This window comes from Salvelinus fontinalis, chromosome 42, assembly GCF_029448725.1.
Source record: "Salvelinus fontinalis isolate EN_2023a chromosome 42, ASM2944872v1, whole genome shotgun sequence".
NCBI lineage: Eukaryota > Metazoa > Chordata > Actinopteri > Salmoniformes > Salmonidae > Salvelinus > Salvelinus fontinalis.
The window spans coordinates 5,709,917-5,728,991 of NC_074706.1; the positions used below are offsets into that span (position 1 = coordinate 5,709,917).

The window sequence follows — 19,075 nt, forward strand, 5'->3', positions numbered from 1 at the left end:
CTTGTTCTGTCGTTCTCCCTCTCTCTCTCCCCTTGTTCTGTCGTTCTCCCTCTATCCCCTTGTTCTGTCGTTCTCACTCTCTCTCCCCTTGTTCTGTCGTTCTCACTCTCTCTCCCCTTGTTCTGTCGTTCTCACTCTCTCTCCCCGGTGTTCTGTTGTTCTCCCTCTCTCTCCCCTTGTTCTGTCGTTCTCCCTCTCTCTCCCCCCTTGTTCTGTGGTTCTCCCACTCTCTCCCCCCTTGTTCTGTCGTTCTCCCTCTATCCCCTTGTTCTGTTGTTCTCGTTCTCTCTCCCCTTGTTCTGTCGTTCTCCCTCTCTCTCTCCCCTTGTTCTGTCGTTCTCCCTCTCTCTCTCCCCTTGTTCTGTCGTTCTCCCTCTCTCTCTCCCCTTGTTCTGTCGTTCTCCCTCTATCCCCTTGTTCTGTCGTTCTCACTCTCTCTCCCCTTGTTCTGTCGTTCTAACTCTCTCTCCCCGGTGTTCTGTTGTTCTCCCTCTCTCTCCCCTTGTTCTGTCGTTCTCCCTCTCTCTCCCCCCTTGTTCTGTCGTTCTCACTCTCTCTCCCCTTGTTCTGTCGTTCTCACTCTCTCCCCCTTGTTCTGTCGTTCTCCCTCTCTCTCCCTCTCTGCCCCCTTGTTCTGTCGTTCTCCTTCTCTCCCCCCTTGTTCTATCGTTCTCCCTCTCTCTCCCCCCTTGTTCTGTCGTTCTCCCTCTCTCTCCCCTTGTTCTGTCGTTCTCACTCTCTCTCCCCTTGTTCTGTCGTTCTCCCTCTCTCTCCCCCCTTGTTCTGTCGTTCTCACTCTCTCTCCCCTTGTTCTGTCGTTCTCACTCTCTCTCCCCTTGTTCTGTCGTTCTCCCTCTCTCTCCCCCCTTGTTCTGTCGTTCTCCCTCTCTCTCTCTCCCCTTGTTCTGTCTTTCTCCCTCTATCCCCTTGTTCTGTCGTTCTCCCTCTCTATCCCCTTGTTCTGTCGTTCTCCCCCTCTCTCCCCTTGTTCTGTCGTTCTCCCTCTCTCTCTCCCCTTGTTCTGTCGTTCTCCCTCTATCCCCTTGTTCTGTCGTTCTCACTCTCTCTCCCCTTGTTCTGTCGTTCTCACTCTCTCTCCCCTTGTTCTGTCGTTCTCACTCTCTCTCCCCTTGTTCTGTCGTTCTCCCTCTCTCTCCCCTTGTTCTGTGGTTCTCCCACTCTCTCCCCCCTTGTTCTGTCGTTCTCCCTCTATCCCCTTGTTCTGTTGTTCTCGTTCTCTCTCCCCTTGTTCTGTCGTTCTCCCTCTCTCTCTCCCCTTGTTCTGTCGTTCTCCCTCTCTCTCTCCCCTTGTTCTGTCGTTCTCCCTCTATCCCCTTGTTCTGTCGTTCTCACTCTCTCTCCCCGGTGTTCTGTCGTTCTAACTCTCTCTCCCCGGTGTTCTGTTGTTCTCCCTCTCTCTCCCCTTGTTCTGTCGTTCTCCCTCTCTCTCCCCCCTTGTTCTGTCGTTCTCACTCTCTCTCCCCTTGTTCTGTCGTTCTCACTCTCTCCCCCTTGTTCTGTCGTTCTCACTCTCTCCCCCTTGTTCTGTCGTTCTCCCTCTCTCTCCCTCTCTGCTCCCTTGTTCTGTCGTTCTCCTTCTCTCCCCCTTTGTTCTGTCGTTCTCCCTCTCTCTCCCCCCTTGTTCTGTCGTTCTCCCTCTCTCTCCCCCCTTGTTCTGTCGTTCTCCCTCTCTCTCCCCCCTTGTTCTGTCGTTCTCCCTCTCTCTCCCCCCTTGTTCTGTCGTTCTCCCTCTCTCTCCCCCCTTGTTCTGTCGTTCTCCCTCTCTCTCCCCCCTTGTTCTGTCGTTCTCCCTCTCTCTCTCCCCTTGTTCTGTCGTTCTCCCTCTATCCCCTTGTTCTGTCGTTCTCACTCTCTCTCCCCTTGTTCTGTCGTTCTCACTCTCTCTCCCCTTGTTCTGTCGTTCTCACTCTCTCTCCCCTTGTTCTGTCGTTCTCACTCTCTCTCCCCTTGTTCTATCTCATTCCCTCCCTCTCTCTGCTGCTCAGTTTCTCCCTGGGGCGTTGAGGCTCGACTGAGCACAGAGGCTGAGCTGTCCAAACTCTGGAGGAAGAGGGGGATGAGGGGGGCAGGAGGAGGGGAGAGAGGCTGCTATGGCTGTCATGTGTCAGCCTAGTGGGCAAAATGAAGCACAAATAAACAGAGCGAGGGGGGGGCGAGTACACAGCCGCATGGTGGGAAACACTACACAAGCAAGGTAGAGAGAGAGAAACAGCGATGGGAGGACTGGTCAAAGGAGGACTGCTTGGAGGACGGTGTTGATGTGTATGACAGGATGAGTGTATGGGTGTGTATGGAAGTCGAGAAGCAGTTATGGCAATGACAGTTCACAAAAAGGCCAGAGAAGTCTTTTCAAGAGAGCGTGCATTCACTCCAGCTGAATCCATCCTCAGTCATAGCAAGATGGACGCTTCTGCATTCCACCACTACCTCAGAATCCTTTGCCAGCCAGGGCAGACTTGGGCCAGACGCACCATTAGAAGTGAATGGCCATCTCTGTGTGGCTCTAGAGTGCATTACTGCCCAGGTATACTCTGCCTGTCCATTACTGCACATGCCTGTTGTTTCCTGTGGTCCGGCTGATTTATTCGGCCATTTTGGTTTAAGCCAGACACGGGCGCTCCATCATCTCACTCTCAAAGTAATCCTCTGTCCTCCCACCATTGGGCGCCATTACACATAATTAATGGCCGTTCTGGGGCTGCTGCGACTGGCAGGCTTTGGAGATGGGCCTTTTAAAAGTGTGTGTGTGTTTTAAAAGCATCAGGAGGGGAGAGTAAGACATCTTCCATTGTTCTTAATCATCTGTAGAGAGCATTCCTTTACTTCAGAGGGAGCGGCGGGAGGGGACTTCAGACTGTGACTTCAATTAGAAAAGAATGGAGTTTTGCCCATGAACGATGTTCACTTCACCTAGCCAAGTTCTGCTAGGAGCAAATCAAACCTATGTATGAGGACGCCTTTAGCCAGTGGGGGGGGGGGAGAGAGAGAGAGAGAGAGAGAGAGAGAGAGAGAGAGAGAGAGAGAGAGAGAGAGAGAGAGAGAGAGAGAGAGAGAGAGATGTTCTTTCCTCTCTGCTGTGTGTTGTACAGCGATGGCTATCAGCACCCAGTGATTAAAGAGACGTCTTACTTAACTATGATCAATCGCAATTACACAGCCACTACTCAGGCCAGGGGAGTGGGCAGTGATTAACAAACAGCCTGCTAATCATTCCAGCCACAACTCCCCTACATACTCCCTCATAGCCTACTACCTTATAGGACGTTCTATCAGCGCTGACTCAGCTAGTCACAGAGAACCTGTCTACAGCGACGCGTCTCTTTCTTCCTAAGTGTGCGTGGGTGTGTTACCTTGGACAGGTCTCTGTAGTTGCTGGGCAGAGTGAGGTCCAGGTCTTCAGTGTCGTAGTTCGTGATGACCCAGGGGAAGACGGGGTACTGATTCAGGTCGTTGTACGTACGGCCTGGAGGGAGGAAGGCATAGGGGGAGTGGTCACAACAGTCTCAAATTAGTCAACATCATCATCAAACTTCTTGAACTGAACATGTCTAGTAATCTAAATGTCTGGACACCAGACTCCCTTTTCAATTAGAGCTTAAATGTGGAATATATTTTAACTAAACTATGAAGAAAATGAAGTCAGAGGATGAAACCATGTTGGCCTAACAGACTTTACATCATTGACCACAAATGTTCATTATAGCTGGGTGTGTTGTCATTCCCTATGATGACAGTCCAGTGACAGTGGGGTAACACTGGTCTTACCAGAGATGGTGTTGAGGAAGATCAGGTACTCAAAGTTGGAGATCTCTCTGCGCTGCCAGCGCTGGGTCATGTTGGAGGCCTTGTAGAGCTGTTTGGGACTTGCCTGGGATATACGCCTGGAGGAGGGGGAACACACACTGCCTGGTTAGATACCGGGCTGTCTGATGAGATACCGGGCCCTTCTGGTTAGATACCGGGCTCTTCTGGTTAGATACCGGGCTCTTCTGGTTAGATACCGGGCCCTTCTGGTTAGATACCGGGCCCTTCTGGTTAGATACCGGGCCCTTCTGGTGAGATACCGGGCCCGTCTGATGAGATACCGGGCTCTTCTGGTTAGATACCGGGCTCTTCTGGTTAGATACCGGGCTCTTCTGGTTAGATACCGGGCTCTTCTGGTTAGATACCGGGCTCTTCTGGTTAGATACCGGGCTCTTCTGGTTAGATACCGGGCTCTTCTGGTTAGATACCGGGCTCTTCTGGTTAGATACCGGGCTCTTCTGGTTAGATACCGGGCTCTTTTGGTTAGATACCGGGCTCTTCTGGTTAGATACCGGGCTCTTCTGGTTAGATACCGAGCTCTTCTGGTTAGATACCGGGCTCTTCTGGTTAGATACCGGGCTCTTCTGGTTAGATACCGGGCCCTTCTGGTTAGATACCGGGCTCTTCTGGTTAGATACCGGGCTCTTCTGGTTAGATACCGGGCTCTTCTGGTTAGATACCGGGCTCTTCTGGTTAGATACCGGGCTCTTCTGGTTAGATACCGGGCTCTTCTGGTTAGATACCGGGCTCTTCTGGTTAGATACCGGGCTCTTTTGGTTAGATACCGGGCTCTTCTGGTTAGATACCGGGCTCTTCTGGTTAGATACCGGGCTCTTCTGGTTAGATACCGGGCTCTTCTGGTTAGATACCGGGCTCTTCTGGTTAGATACCGGGCCCTTCTGGTTAGATACCGGGCTCTTCTGGTTAGATACCGGGCTCTTCTGGTTAGATACCGGGCTCTTCTGGTTAGATACCGGGCCCTTCTGGTTAGATACCAGGCCCTTCTGGTTAGATACCGGGCTCTTCTGGTTAGATACCGGGCTCTTCTGGTTAGATACCGAGCTTTATGCCAGTCCATAAGTGCTGGCAAACAAGACATTGACAACACTTTCAAAGAAAAACACTTCAGACCCACTGTGAATTATGAAAAGATAACCTAATAACAGAGGATTGGTGTGTTTCAAGATGTCCAACTTCAATAATTAAACTGATTCCGTCCACGGCTTTAGTAAAGTCTCTAAATGCAAATGTTCCAATATGAAATATGTATTGATATTTAGGCACACTGAATGAAAAAAAAAAATATGCAATGAGAAGGGTTAATTCTTCGCATGCGGATACACACACTGATCCCCCCTGCAACACACACACACGCAGGCCCCCAGAGCATGATGTATTCTGGGGGACTTAAACAAATGACCCCCAATCCAATTACAACAAAGGCAAATTATGGAATGAATCACTGTCACAGTGTGAGATTATAGTCATTAGGCCGGCAGAAAGTCACAATCACCCCTTTACAACTCCCAGTTCATAGCTTCAAAACACTGAACAAACGTTAGGGCAACATCTCTGCGTTATATACAAGGCAGCTAAAATCAAATCAAATCTTATGTGTCACATGCGTGGAATACAACAGGTGCAGATCTTACAGTGAAATGCTTACTTAAAAGCCCTTAACCAACAATGCAGTTAAACATAATAAGAAGAAGAAATTAATGAGCAGCAGTAAAATAATAGCGAGGCTATATGCAGGGGGTACCGGTACAGAGTCAACGTGTGGGGGTACAGGTTAGTCAAGGTAGTTGAGGTAATATGTACATGTAGGTAGAGTTATTAAAGTGACTATGCATAGATAACAGAGAGTAGCAGCAGTGTAAAAAGAGAGGGGGGGAGGGCAATGCAAATAGTCTGGGTAGCCATTTGACTAGATGTTCAGGAGTCTTATGGCTTGGGGGTAGAAGCTGTTTAGAAGCCTCTTGGACCTAGACTTGACGCTCCGGTACAGTTTGTCGGGGGGTAGCAGAGAGAATAGTCTATAACTAGGGTGGCTGGAGTCTGACAATTTTTAAGGCCTTCCCCTGACACCGCCTGGTATAGAGGTCCTGGATGGCAGGAAGCTTGGCCCCAGTGATGTACTGGGCCATACGCACTACCCTCTGTAGTGCCTTGCGGTCAGAGGCCGAGCAGTTGCCATACTAGGCAGTGATGCAACCGGTCAGGATGCTCTCGATGGTGCAGCTGTAGAACCTTTTGAAGATCTGAGGACCCATGCCAAGTCTTTTCAGTCTCCTGAGGGGGAATAGGTTTTGTCGTGCCCTCTTCACAACTGTCTTGGTGTGCTTGTACATTGTTAGTTTGTTGGTGATGTAGACACCAAGGAACTTGAAGCTCTCAACCTGCTCCACTACAGCCCCGTCGTTGAGAACAAGGGCGCGCTTGGTCCTCCTTTTCCTGGAGTCCACAATCTACTTTGTCTTGATCAAATGCTGAACCATATGAAGGTTAGGCCAGAGGACAAATGCTAGGGAAATCTCGTTTCTTTATAGGTACTTAAAATGCTGTCTGAATGTTAGGTCCAACATTTTTGAGACATTAATGTATAGTGAAAGAGAGGTTGGGGTGAAGCCTAGGTAGTCGATATACCTAACGAAAACTCACTGAATGTTAGGGAAACGTTATTGCAACACTGGTGTGGATGTGATGTTGTGGTAAACATAGTGTGAGGTAGAGGTAATGCAGGTTGTGGTAAACATAGTGTGAGGTAGAGGTACTGTAGGTTGTGGTAAACAGTGTGAGGTAGAGGTAATGCAGGTTGTGGTAAACATAGTGTGAGGTAGAGGTACTGCAGGTTGTGGTAAACATAGTGTGAGGTAGAGGTACTGTAGGTTGTGGTAAACATTATAGTGTGAGGTAGAGGTACTGTAGGTTGTGGTAAACATAGTGTGAGGTAGAGGTACTGTAGGTTGTGGTAAACATAGTGTGAGGTAGAGGTACTGTAGGTTGTGGTAAACATTATAGTGTGAGGTAGAGGTACTGTAGGTTGTGGTAAACATAGTGTGAGGTAGAGGTACTGTAGGTTGTGGTAAACATAGTGTGAGGTAGAGGTACTGTAGGTTGTGGTAAACATAGTGTGAGGTAGAGGTAATGCAGGTTGTGGTAAACATATTGTGAGGTAGAGGTAATGCAGGTTGTGGTAAACATAGTGTGAGGTAGAGGTAATGCAGGTTGTGGTAAACATAGTGTGAGGTAGAGGTACTGCAGGTTGTGGTAAACATAGTGTGAGGTAGAGGTACTGCAGGTTGTGGTAAACATAGTGTGAGGTAGAGGTACTGTAGGTTGTGGTAAACATAGTGTGAGGTAGAGGTACTGTAGGTTGTGGTAAACATAGTGTGAGGTAGAGGTACTGTACGTTGTGCTAAACATTATAGTGTGAGGTAGAGGTACTGCAGGTTGTGGTAAACATAGTGTGAGGTAGAGGTACTGTAGGTTGTGGTAAACATAGTGTGAGGTAGAGGTACTGTAGGTTGTGGTAAACATAGTGTGAGGTAGAGGTACTGTAGGTTGTGGTAAACATTATAGTGTGAGGTAGAGGTACTGTAGGTTGTGGTAAACATAGTGTGAGGTAGAGGTACTGTAGGTTGTGGTAAACATAGTGTGAGGTAGAGGTACTGTAGGTTGTGGTAAACATTATAGTGTGAGGTAGAGGTACTGTAGGTTGTGGTAAACATAGTGTGAGGTAGAGGTACTGTAGGTTGTGCTAAACATTATAGTGTGAGGTAGAGGTACTGTAGGTTGTGCTAAACATTATAGTGTGAGGTAGAGGTACTGTAGGTTGTGGTAAACATATTGTGAGGTAGAGGTACTGTAGGTTGTGGTAAACATAGTGTGAGGTAGAGGTACTGCAGGTTGCGGTAAACATTATAGTGTGAGGTAGAGGTACTGTAGGTTGTGGTAAACATAGTGTGAGGTAGAGGTACTGTAGGTTGTGGTAAACATAGTGTGAGGTAGAGGTACTGCAGGTTGTGGTAAACATTATAGTGTGAGGTAGAGGTACTGTAGGTTGTGGTAAACATAGTGTGAGGTAGAGGTACTGCAGGTTGTGGTAAACATAGTGTGAGGTAGAGGTACTGTAGGTTCTGGTAAACATTATAGTGTGAGGTAGAGGTACTGTAGGTTGTGGTAAACATAGTGTGAGGTAGAGGTACTGTAGGTTGTGGTAAACATAGTGTGAGGTAGAGGTACTGTAGGTTGTGGTAAACATAGTGTGAGGTAGACGTACTGCAGGTTGTGCTAAACATTATAGTGTGAGGTAGAGGTACTGCAGGTTGTGGTAAACATTATAGTGTGAGGTAGAGGTACTGTAGGTTGTGGTAAACATATTGTGAGGTAGGGGTACTGCAGGTTGTGGTAAACATAGTGTGAGGTAGAGGTACTGCAGGTTGTGGTAAACATAGTGTGAGGTAGAGGTACTGTAGGTTGTGGTAAACATTGTGTGAGTTGGAGGTACTGCAGGTTGTGGTAAACATAGTGTGAGGTAGAGGTACTGTATGTTGTGGTAAACATAGTGTGAGGTAGAGGTACTGTAGGTTGTGGTAAACATAGTGTGAGGTAGAGGTACTGTATGTTGTGGTAAACATTGTGTGAGGTAGAGGTACTGTATGTTGTGGTAAACATAGTGTGAGGTAGAGGTACTGTAGGTTGTGGTAAACATTATAGTGTGAGGTAGAGGTACTGTCGGTTGTGGTAAACATTATAGTGTGAGGTAGAGGTACTGTAGGTTGTGGTAAAGGCTGTATAATGTAATGCTGAGGGAGTAGTGATGGTGTGAGAACAGGACTGGGCTGTACAGTTGTCTCCAGGTCAAAAGAGACACAGTGCCCCCAGGCTGAGCTACACCATGTTGATTAATGGGACTGACACTCTCCCTCCCTCCCTCAAGCATGCACGCACAAACACACAGGACACAAAAACAAACAGATACACACAATCTGACTCTTACAAAAACACACATTTCAACACTCTCATGGGTTACAAAATGGATGGTCCATATCACTATCACGCCAACTATGCAGCAAAACACTGGGATACTCCTTGGGAATTTTCTTGGACATTTCTCAAGTTCCATTCTGTCTTTGGCTTGGCTACAGCCATGACAGTGCGGTACACAGGCTGGACTTGGCTATGGCAGGGTGCTGCAGACATGCAGTCATAAGAAGGCAAGAGGAGAAGAGGGAGAGAGTTGGGGGGGGGGGGGTGCCCACTCTATACCTTGGACTGTGTGTGTGTGTGTATATGTGTGTGTGTGTCTGTGTGTGTGTTTTCCACTCTTTCTGTGGTGGTTTTCTCAGAACGTGCTGAAGCGTGACGGTGTGACACGTGAAATGCCAGTGTTACACGCTAAGCCCACAAGTGTTTAGTGTCAGCTGACGAGACAAAGTGGGTATGAACACATACCAACCCTCCACCGCAGGAAGATGGAGAGAGAGCGAGAGAGAGAGAGAGAGCGAGAGAGAGAGAGAGAACAAAATAGAAAGAGATAGACTCACCTGGTCTGTGGGAGGCCAAAGTTGGTGCCCACCCCCACGCGAGGGAGGCATTGAACCACCTTCTTGACCGTGCCTGCATCTGGGAAGTTGAACATGACCGCAGCTACAGAGGAAGGCAAACAAGTTCTGTCAATCCATGGCTTGGTTTCCACAAATAATGGAGCCGCTTCAAATTCAAAATAATATAGAAATAAATCCCAACATCAAATCTATACTCTTTCAAAAAGATCCCGGCAAAGATACATTTCACTCATTTGTCTTTCAGATTCAAATCCAAACTCATGTCATAATTTAAGGGTTGTGATTCTACTGAATAATATTAGAATAAAATCTGCTGGTTGTGGGTCTTACTTCTGTTGGCCATGAAAATCTCCAGAGCAGTGTTCTGTAGCAAGTAACGTCTGGAGAAGACAGCCCTGATCTCTGTGAACAGCCATTTACCATGGAGGCCCTCTGTGTAGGTTAGGATCTGGAGAGGAGAGGAGTGGTAAGGAGAGGAGAGGAGTGGTAAGGAGAGGAGAGACGGAGGAAAAGTATGAGGGTGAGAGGTGAGCAAAGACAGGAGATAAGAAAGTAGTAAAAGAAGAAAGAAGAAAAGAGGAGAAGAGACAGAAAGAAAGAAGAGACAGGAAGAGAGAAGAGACAAGAGAGAATAGGAGAGAGGAGAGAAGAGACAAGAGGAGAGAAGGAGAGAGGAGAGAGAAGGAGAGAGGAGAGAAGAAGAAGAGAGGAGAGAAGAGAGGAAGAGACAAGAGGAGAGAAGAGAAAAGAGAAAGGACAAGAGGAGAGAAGGAGAGAGGAGAGAGAAGGAGAGAGGGGAGAGAAGGAGAGAAGAGAGAGAAGGAGAGAAGAGAGAGAAGGAGAGAGGGGAGAGAAGGAGAGAAGAGAGAGAAGGAGAGAGGAAGAGAGAAGATGAGAGGAGAGAAGAAGAAGAAGAAGAAGAAGAGAGAAGAAGAAGAGAGGAAGAGAGAAGAAGAAGAGAGAGGAAGAAGAGCGGAGATAAGGAGAGGAGAGAAGAAGAAGAGAGAGGAAGAAGAGAGCGGAGATAAGGAGAGGAGAGAAGAAGAGAGCAGAGAGGAAGAGAGAGCAGAGAAGAAGAAGAGAGAGGAGAGAAGAGAAGAAGAAGAAGAGAAAGGAGAGAAGGAGAAGAGAGAGGAGAGAAGGAGAAGAGAGAGGAGAGAAGAAGAAGAGAAGAAGAGAAAGGAGAGAAGGAGAAGAGAGAGGAGAGAAGGAGAAGAGAGAGGAGAGAAGAAGAAGAGAAGAAGAGAAAGGAGAGAAGGTTCATTCATCACAGCCAAATGACACGTTGTCCCGGACAGCAGGATTAATGTGTAATATTGATCAGCCTCCATGAAAAAGCGATTCCTTTAACGAGAGAATGAGCCCTATTCAGAGGGAGGAGGGGAGGGAGGGATGGACGAGGCAGACATTTAGTTCACTAAAAGCTCATCAGTAATTTAGACAGCGGGTATCCTCTCAGCTTAAAATATAAATAAAGAAATGCTCAGAATCAGATACATACTATTGTCATTTCAAGTATGCACCAATATTCAGAGCTATTACTTCCCTGAAGAGTACCAACTGCAAGGCCAAACGTAAAATGTGTTTACAAAACAGTGATATGGCGTTCAAATAAATCTATAATGCCAACACAAACTGCCCATTGCTGTGGTTTTTAATGGCTCCGCCTAAATTTAACCCTAATCTTAACCTGAAACACTTCGAAATTTGACATTTGCAACAACTTCACAATTTGACGTTTAATAAATATGGATTAACAACTAATTCTGACGTGAGACAGCGAGAGCTAGTTGCGTTTGACAACGCTTTTATGAAAAGTGCTATTGGGTCAACAGCACAGTTTATGCTAAATAGTCAGTTAACCTGCTTTCTCTAATTCCTCTAACAAGGGGACTGCCACCTTGCAAGGTTAAACAGGAGCTTGTCGGCTAGCGCTAAAGAATGCAAAAATGCTAAAATGAGCTGAGCCTAATCTCTCTCTGTGGAGAATGGATACTCTCTCTCTGCGGTTGTCAGAGTGACTTGTCTCGACGCCTGTCAGCCCTCCTGACAGCCACAGATGCTCGGTCCGGGCCTCCTGCGATTCATATTCAAGCTAATCCAATCTTTAGATTCTGCGCTAACCCACTTATCGTTGCTTTGTTGACTAGCTTTTTTTTTTTTTACCCGCACGAGCCTCTCCCTTTTTGTTTCAAAGCTCTTTTAATGACGCTAGGTGTTAAGGGACATGGGGATTGAAGTGGGGTCACTGAGGTATGGCACCGAGGGGTAAGAAATATTCAAATATGCGACTAGCATAGTGTGCTAACTCCAGCACTAGCTTCAAGGAGCTCATTAAAGGGTGCAGTGGAAGGGAGCAGCTGGAGCTCTTAGCTGAGGACATCCTGGCAGCCTCTCTCTCAATCTCTCTCTTTCTCCTTCCCCCTCTCTCTCTTTCCTCCCTCTCTTTCCTCCGGTGCCTCCATACTTCCCTCCCCCTCTCTCTCCCGCCATCTCCTTCTACCCCCTGCTCTCTCCCTCCTCTCTCTCCCTCCTCTCCCTCCCTCCTCTCTCTCCCTCCTCTCTCTCCCTCCCTCCCTCTGCCCACCTCTCAGAGGAATAAGATCTGCCTGCACCACAGCCTCACTTCAAAGTCTCTGGAGTTCAATTAAATGTGGATTAGAGAGGTTTGGAGGAGAGACTGGGCTGCCCGTCCGTCTCTCTCCCAGACTCTCACCTACACTACCCTAACAGGCTGGGCCCATTACAACCCCACACCGTACCAGCCTCCCATCAGCCCCATCACCATGGGAACACTGTCACAATAACCCCTCAAGCTGTGGCTTCTGGTACAGAATATCCAAAAGGACTTATGAAGGGATTTTCTTTCATTGGGCGTCAAAGTTATTTGTGAAAGACACTATTATGTGATTTTTAAGGTTTTAGAAGGATCTAGGTGAGAAAGATGGGTATTGTGTCCGTTTTTTCCCTCATCAGTTTGATCTTTCTATTTTTGATGAAGTCTTAGTGGATCTAGGTGAGTCTTCATCAGTTCGATTTTTTTAAATAATGAAAATCCCTTCTCGTCATCTTTCAGCCACTCATGGACTGATCTCCACACTGCAGACAAGGCAGGCAATGACCATCCACAGCAGCCACCACTCCCTGTGATACAATTAACCCTATTTGATCAGTGTTAACAGACTGCGTTACACACTGCCACTCTGTAACCCACAGCCTCAACAGAGCATGACACAACAACACTGCCTGTGGGAAGATCGGGGGACGTTTTACACTGCAGTCTGCACCACACCAATCAACTAACTTTATTTTAGTAATATACTGTATTCACGTTATTGTATGATCATCACTGTGTACTTACAAATATAGCTCAACGATGTATAACAAAGCAGCGTCTAAATAACTAGATATGACAGTCTGGTCTGCGTGTCTCCTGCCCGGTCCTGTCTGTCAGAGTCTGTTTACCAGTCTGATCTGAAGGTTATGACAAACCGCCTCAGACAGACAGTTGGATCAGTCTGCCTTCTCTATCCACTGTAAGGATGGACAGACAGACAGAGAGACAGAGAGACAGAGAGACAGAGAGACAGAGAGACAGAGAGACAGAGAGACAGAGAGACAGACAGACAGACAGACAGACAGACAGACAGACAGGGTGGCCATCAGGTTCACATGTCAACAACACCAACTACTCATCAGACTACATGTAACAAACACACACAGACACACACACACACAGACAGAGCGAGATACACACACACTGCCTCCTCATCCACACTACATGTCACACACACACACACACACACACACACACACACACACACACACACACACACACACACACACACACACACACACACACACACACACACACACACACACACAGACAGAGCGAGATACACACACACTGCCTCCTCAACCACACTACATGTCACAGACACACACACACATATATATAGACAGAGCGAGATACACACACACACTGCCTCCTCAACCACACTACATGTCACAGACACACACACACATAGACAGAGCGAGATACGCACACACACTGCCTCCTCAACCACACTACATGTCACAGACACACACACACACACACACACACACACACACACACACACACACACACATACACACAGACAGAGCGAGATACACACACACACTGCCTCCTCAACCACACTACATGTCACACACACACAGAACGAGATACACACACACTGCCTCCTCAACCACACTACATGTCACAGACACACACACAGAGCGAGATACACACACACACACTGCCTCCTCAACCACACTACATGTCACAGACACAGACACAGACACACACACACACACACACACACTGCCTCCTCAACCACACTACATGTCACACACACACAGAACGAGATACACACACACTGCCTCCTCAACCACACTACATGTCACAGACACACACACACATACAGAACGAGATACACACACACACACTGCCTCCTCAACCACACTAAATGTCACAGGCACACACACACACACACACAGACAGAACGAGATACACACACACACACACACAGACAGAGCGAGATACACTGCCTCCTCAATCACACACACACTGCCTCCTCAACCACACTACATGTCACAGACACACACACACACACACACACACACAGAACGAGATACACACACACACTGCCTCCTCAACCACACTACATGTCATCTCTCAGTGCTGGAATGTCACTTTCCACCTCCAAGTATCAGGTCAGAAACGCAGTAGACAATGTCATGTAGAGGTGAAAAGATAGATGGAAGGGTGAGTGGTGAGTAACCTTTACTCTCTGTTCCAGGTGAGTGGTGAGTAACCTTTACTCTCTGTTCCAGGTGGGTGGGTAAGTAAGTAACCTTTACTCTCTGTTCCAGGTGGGTGGGTGGGTAAGTAACCTTTACTCTCTGTTCCAGGTGGGTGGGTAAGTAAGTAACCTTTACTCTCTGTTCCAGGTGGGTGGGTGAGTAACCTTTACTCTCTGTTCCAGGTGGGCGGGTGAGTAACCTTTACTCTCTGTTCCAGGTGGGTGGGTGGGTGAGTAACCTTTACTCTCTGTTCCAGGTGGGTGGGTGGGTGAGTAACCTTTACTCTCTGTTCCAGGTGGGTGGGTGGGTGAGTAACCTTTACTCTCTGTTCCAGGTGGGTGGGCGGGTGAGTAACCTTTACTCTCTGTTCCAGGTGGGTGGGTGGGTGAGTAACCTTTACTCTCTGTTCCAGGTGGGTGGGTGGGTGAGTAACCTTTACTCTCTGTTCCAGGTGGGTGGGTAAGTAACCTTTACTCCCTGTTCCAGGTGGGCGGGTGGGTAACCTTTACTCTCGGTTCCAGGTGGGTGGGTGGGTAAGTAACCTTTACTCTCTGTTCCAGGTGGGTAGGTGGGTAAGTAACCTTTACTCTCTGTTCCAGGTGGGTGGGTGAGTAACCTTTACTCTCTGTTCCAGGTGGGTGGGTACGTAACCTTTACTCTCTGTTCCAGGTGGGTGGGTGGGTAAGTAACCTTTACTCTCTGTTCCAGGTGGGTGGGTGGGTAAGTAACCTTTACTCTCGGTTCCAGGTATGTGGGTAAGTAACCTTTACTCTCTGTTCCAGGTGGGTGGGGGGTGAGTAACCTTTACTCCCTGTTCCAGGTGGGTGGGTAAGTAACCTTTACTCTGTTCCAGGTGGGTGGGTGGGTAAGTAACCTTTACTCTCTGTTCAAGGTGGGTGGGTGGGTGAGTAATCTTTACTCTCTGTTCCAGGTGGGTAGGTGGGTAAGTAACCTTTACTCTCTGTTCCAGGTGGGTGGGTGGGTAACCTTTACTCTGTGTTCCAGGTGGGTGGGTAAGTAACCTTTACTCTCTGTTCCAGGTGGGTGGGTGGGTAACCTTTACTCTCTGTTCCAGGTGGCCGGGTGGGTGGGTAAGTAACCTTTACTCTCTGTTCCAGGTGGGTGGGTGGGTGGGTAAGTAACCTTTACTCTCTGTTCCAGGTGGGCGGGTGGATAAGTAACCTTTCCTCTCTGTTCCAGGTGGGTGGGTGGGTAAGTAACCTTTCCTCTCTGTTCCAGGTGGGTGGGTGGGTGAGTAACCTTTACTCTCTGTTCTAGGTGGGTAAGTAACCTTTACTCTCTGTTCCAGGTGGGTGGGTAAGTAACCTTTACTCTCTGTTCCAGGTGGGTGGGTAAGTAACCTTTACTCTCTGTTCTAGGTGGGTGGGTAAGTAACCTTTACTCTCTGTTCCAGGTGGGTGGGTGGGTGAGTAACCTTTACTCTCTGTTCCAGGTGGGTGGGTAAGTAACCTTTACTCTCTGTTCTAGGTGGGTAAGTAACCTTTACTCTCTGTTCCAGGTGGGTGGGTAAGTAACCTTTACTCTCTGTTCCAGGTGGGCGGGTGGGTAACCTTTACTCTCTGTTCCAGGTGGGTGGGTGGGTGAGTAACCTTTACTCTCTGTTCAAGGTGGGTGGGTGGGTGAGTAACCTTTACTCTCTGTTCCAGGTGGGTGGGTGGGTAAGTAACCTTAACTCTCTGTTCAAGGTGGGTGGGTGGGTGAGTAACCTTTACTCTCTGTTCCAGGTGGGTGGGTGGGTAAGTAACCTTTACTCTCTGTTCCAGGTGGGTGGGTGGGTGGGTAAGTAACCTTTACTCTCTGTTCAAGGTGGGTGGGTGGGTGAGTAACCTTTACTCTCTGTTCCAGGTGGGTGGGTGGGTGGGTAAGTAACCTTTACTCTCTGTTCAAGGTGGGTGGGTGGGTGAGTAACCTTTACTCTGTTCCAGGTGGGTGGGTGGGTAAGTAACCTTTACTCTCTGTTCCAGGTAGGTGGGTGGGTGGGTGGGTAAGTAACCTTTACTCTCTGTTCCAGGTGGGTGGTGAGTAACCTTTACTCTCTGTTCCAGGTGGGTGGGTGGGTAAGTAACCTTTACTCTCTGTTCGAGGTGGGTGGGTGGGTAAGTAACCTTTACTCTCTGTTCCAGGTGGGTGGGTGGGTGAGTAACCTTTACTCTCTGTTCCAGGTGGGTTGGTGGGTAACCTTTACTCCCTGTTCCAGGTGGGCGGGTGGGTAACCTTTACTCTCTGTTCCAGATATGCGGGTGGGCAACCTAGAAGCTCTCTGTTCCAGGTGGGTGGGTGGGTGGGTAACCTTTACTCTCTGTTCCAGGTGGGTGGGTGAGTAACCTTTACTCTCTGTTCCAGGTGGGCGGGTGAGTAACCTTTACTCTCTGTTCCAGGTGGGTGGGTAAGTAACCTTTACTCTCTGTTCCAGGTGGGTGGGTAAGTAAGTAACCTTTACTCTCTGTTCCAGGTGGGTGGGTAAGTAACCTTTACTCTCTGTTCCAGGTGGGTGGGTAAGTAACCTTTACTCTCTGTTCCAGGTGGGTGGGTAAGTAACCTTTACTCTCTGTTCTAGGTGGGTGGGTGGGTAAGTAACCTTTACTCTCTGTTCTAGGTGGGTGGGTGGGTAAGTAACCTTTACTCTCTGTTCCAGGTGGGTGGGTGGGTAAGTAACCTTTACTCTCTGTTCCAGGTGGGTGGGTGGGTAAGTAACCTTTACTCTCTGTTCCAGGTGGGTGGGTAAGTAACCTTTACTCTCTGTTCCAGGTGGGTGGGTAAGTAACCTTTACTCTCTGTTCCAGGTGGGTGGGTAAGTAACCTTTACTCTCTGTTCGAGGTGGGTGGGTGTGTGAGTAACCTTTACTCTCTGTTCCAGGTGGGTGGGTGGGTAAGTAACCTTTACTCTCTGTTCGAGGTGGGTGGGTGTGTGAGTAACCTTTACTCTCTGTTCCAGGTGGGTGGGTGGGTAAGTAACCTTTACTCTCTGTTCCAGGTGGGTGGGAGGGTGGGTACGTAACCTTTACTCTCTGTTCCAGGTGGGTGGGTGGGTAAGTAACCTTTACTCTCTGTTCCAGGTGGGTGGGTGAGTAACCTTTACTCTCTGTTCCAGGTGGGTGGGTACGTAACCTTTACTCTCTGTTCCAGGTGGGTGGGTACGTAACCTTTACTCTCTGTTCCAGGTGGGCGGGTGAGTAACCTTTACTCTCTGTTCCAGGTGGGTGGGTAAGTAACCTTTACTCTCTGTTCCAGGTGGGTGGGTACGTAACCTTTACTCTCTGTTCCAGGTGGGCGGGTGAGTAACCTTTACTCTCTGTTCCAGGTGGGTGGGTAAGTAACCTTTACTCTCTGTTCCAGGTGGGTGGGTGGGTAAGTAACCTTTACTCTCTGTTCCAGGTGGGTGGGTAAGTAACCTTTACTCTCTGTTCCAGGTGGGTGGGTAAGTAACCTTTACTCTCTGTTCCAGGTGGGTGGGTAAGTAACCTTTACTCTCTGTTCTAGGTGGGTAAGTAACCTTTACTCTCTGTTCCAGGTGGGTGGGTGGGTAAGTAACCTTTACTCTCTGTTCCAGGTGGGTGGGTGGGTGGGTACGTAACCTTTACTCTCTGTTCCAGGTGGGTGGGTGGGTAAGTAACCTTTACTCTCTGTTCCAGGTGGGTGGGTGAGTAACCTTTACTCTCTGTTCCAGGTGGGTGGGTACGTAACCTTTACTCTCTGTTCCAGGTGGGTGGGTGGGTAAGTAACCTTTACTCTCTGTTCCAGGTGGGTGGGTAAGTAAGTAACCTTTACTCTCTGTTCCAGGTGGGTGGGTGAGTAACCTTTACTCTCTGTTCCAGGTGGGCGGGTGAGTAACCTTTACTCTCTGTTCCAGGTGGGTGGGTGGGTGAGTAACCTTTACTCTCTGTTCCAGGTGGGTGGGTGGGTGAGTAACCTTTACTCTCTGTTCCAGGTGGGTGGGTGGGTGAGTAACCTTTACTCTCTGTTCCAGGTGGGTGGGCGGGTGAGTAACCTTTACTCTCTGTTCCAGGTGGGTGGGTGGGTGAGTAACCTTTACTCTCTGTTCCAGGTGGGTGGGTGGGTGAGTAACCTTTACTCTCTGTTCCAGGTGGGTGGGTAAGTAACCTTTACTCCCTGTTCCAGGTGGGCGGGTGGGTAACCTTTACTCTCGGTTCCAGGTGGGTGGGTGGGTAAGTAACCTTTACTCTCTGTTCCAGGTGGGTAGGTGGGTAAGTAACCTTTACTCTCTGTTCCAGGTGGGTGGGTGAGTAACCTTTACTCTCTGTTCCAGGTGGGTGGGTACGTAACCTTTACTCTCTGTTCCAGGTGGGTGGGTGGGTAAGTAACCTTTACTCTCTGTTCCAGGTGGGTGGGTGGGTAAGTAACCTTTACTCTCGGTTCCAGGTATGTGGGTAAGTAACCTTTACTCTCTGTTCCAGGTGGGTGGGGGGTGAGTAACCTTTACTCCCTGTTCCAGGTGGGTGGGTAAGTAACCTTTACTCTGTTCCAGGTGGGTGGGTGGGTAAGTAACCTTTACTCTCTGTTCAAGGTGGGTGGGTGGGTGAGTAACCTTTACTCTCTGTTCCAGGTGGGTAGGTGGGTAAGTAACCTTTACTCTCTGTTCCAGGTGGGTGGGTGGGTAACCTTTACTCTGTGTTCCAGGTGGGTGGGTAAGTAACCTTTACTCTCTGTTCCAGGTGGGTGGGTGGGTAACCTTTACTCTCTGTTCCAGGTGGCCGGGTGGGTGGGTAAGTAACCTTTACTCTCTGTTCCAGGTGGGTGGGTGGGTGGGTAAGTAACCTTTACTCTCTGTTCCAGGTGGGCGGGTGGATAAGTAACCTTTCCTCTCTGTTCCA

General features: G+C 48.6%; 1 protein-coding gene across 6 annotated transcripts in view; it reads right to left on the reverse strand.

The window, feature by feature from the left end:
* LOC129841100 (lipopolysaccharide-responsive and beige-like anchor protein) overlaps positions 1-19,075 on the reverse strand; it is a 340,220-nt gene that overhangs the window by 105,477 nt on the left and 215,668 nt on the right. For all 6 annotated transcript variants that reach the window (XM_055909205.1, XM_055909200.1, XM_055909204.1 and 3 more), the window contains 4 exons: positions 9,726-9,843; positions 9,375-9,477; positions 3,787-3,902; positions 3,372-3,484 (listed from right to left, as the gene is read on the reverse strand). In XM_055909205.1, the coding sequence (XP_055765180.1) occupies positions 3,372-3,484; positions 3,787-3,902; positions 9,375-9,477; positions 9,726-9,843 (450 nt within the window). The remainder of the gene's footprint in view (positions 1-3,371; positions 3,485-3,786; positions 3,903-9,374; positions 9,478-9,725; positions 9,844-19,075) is intronic.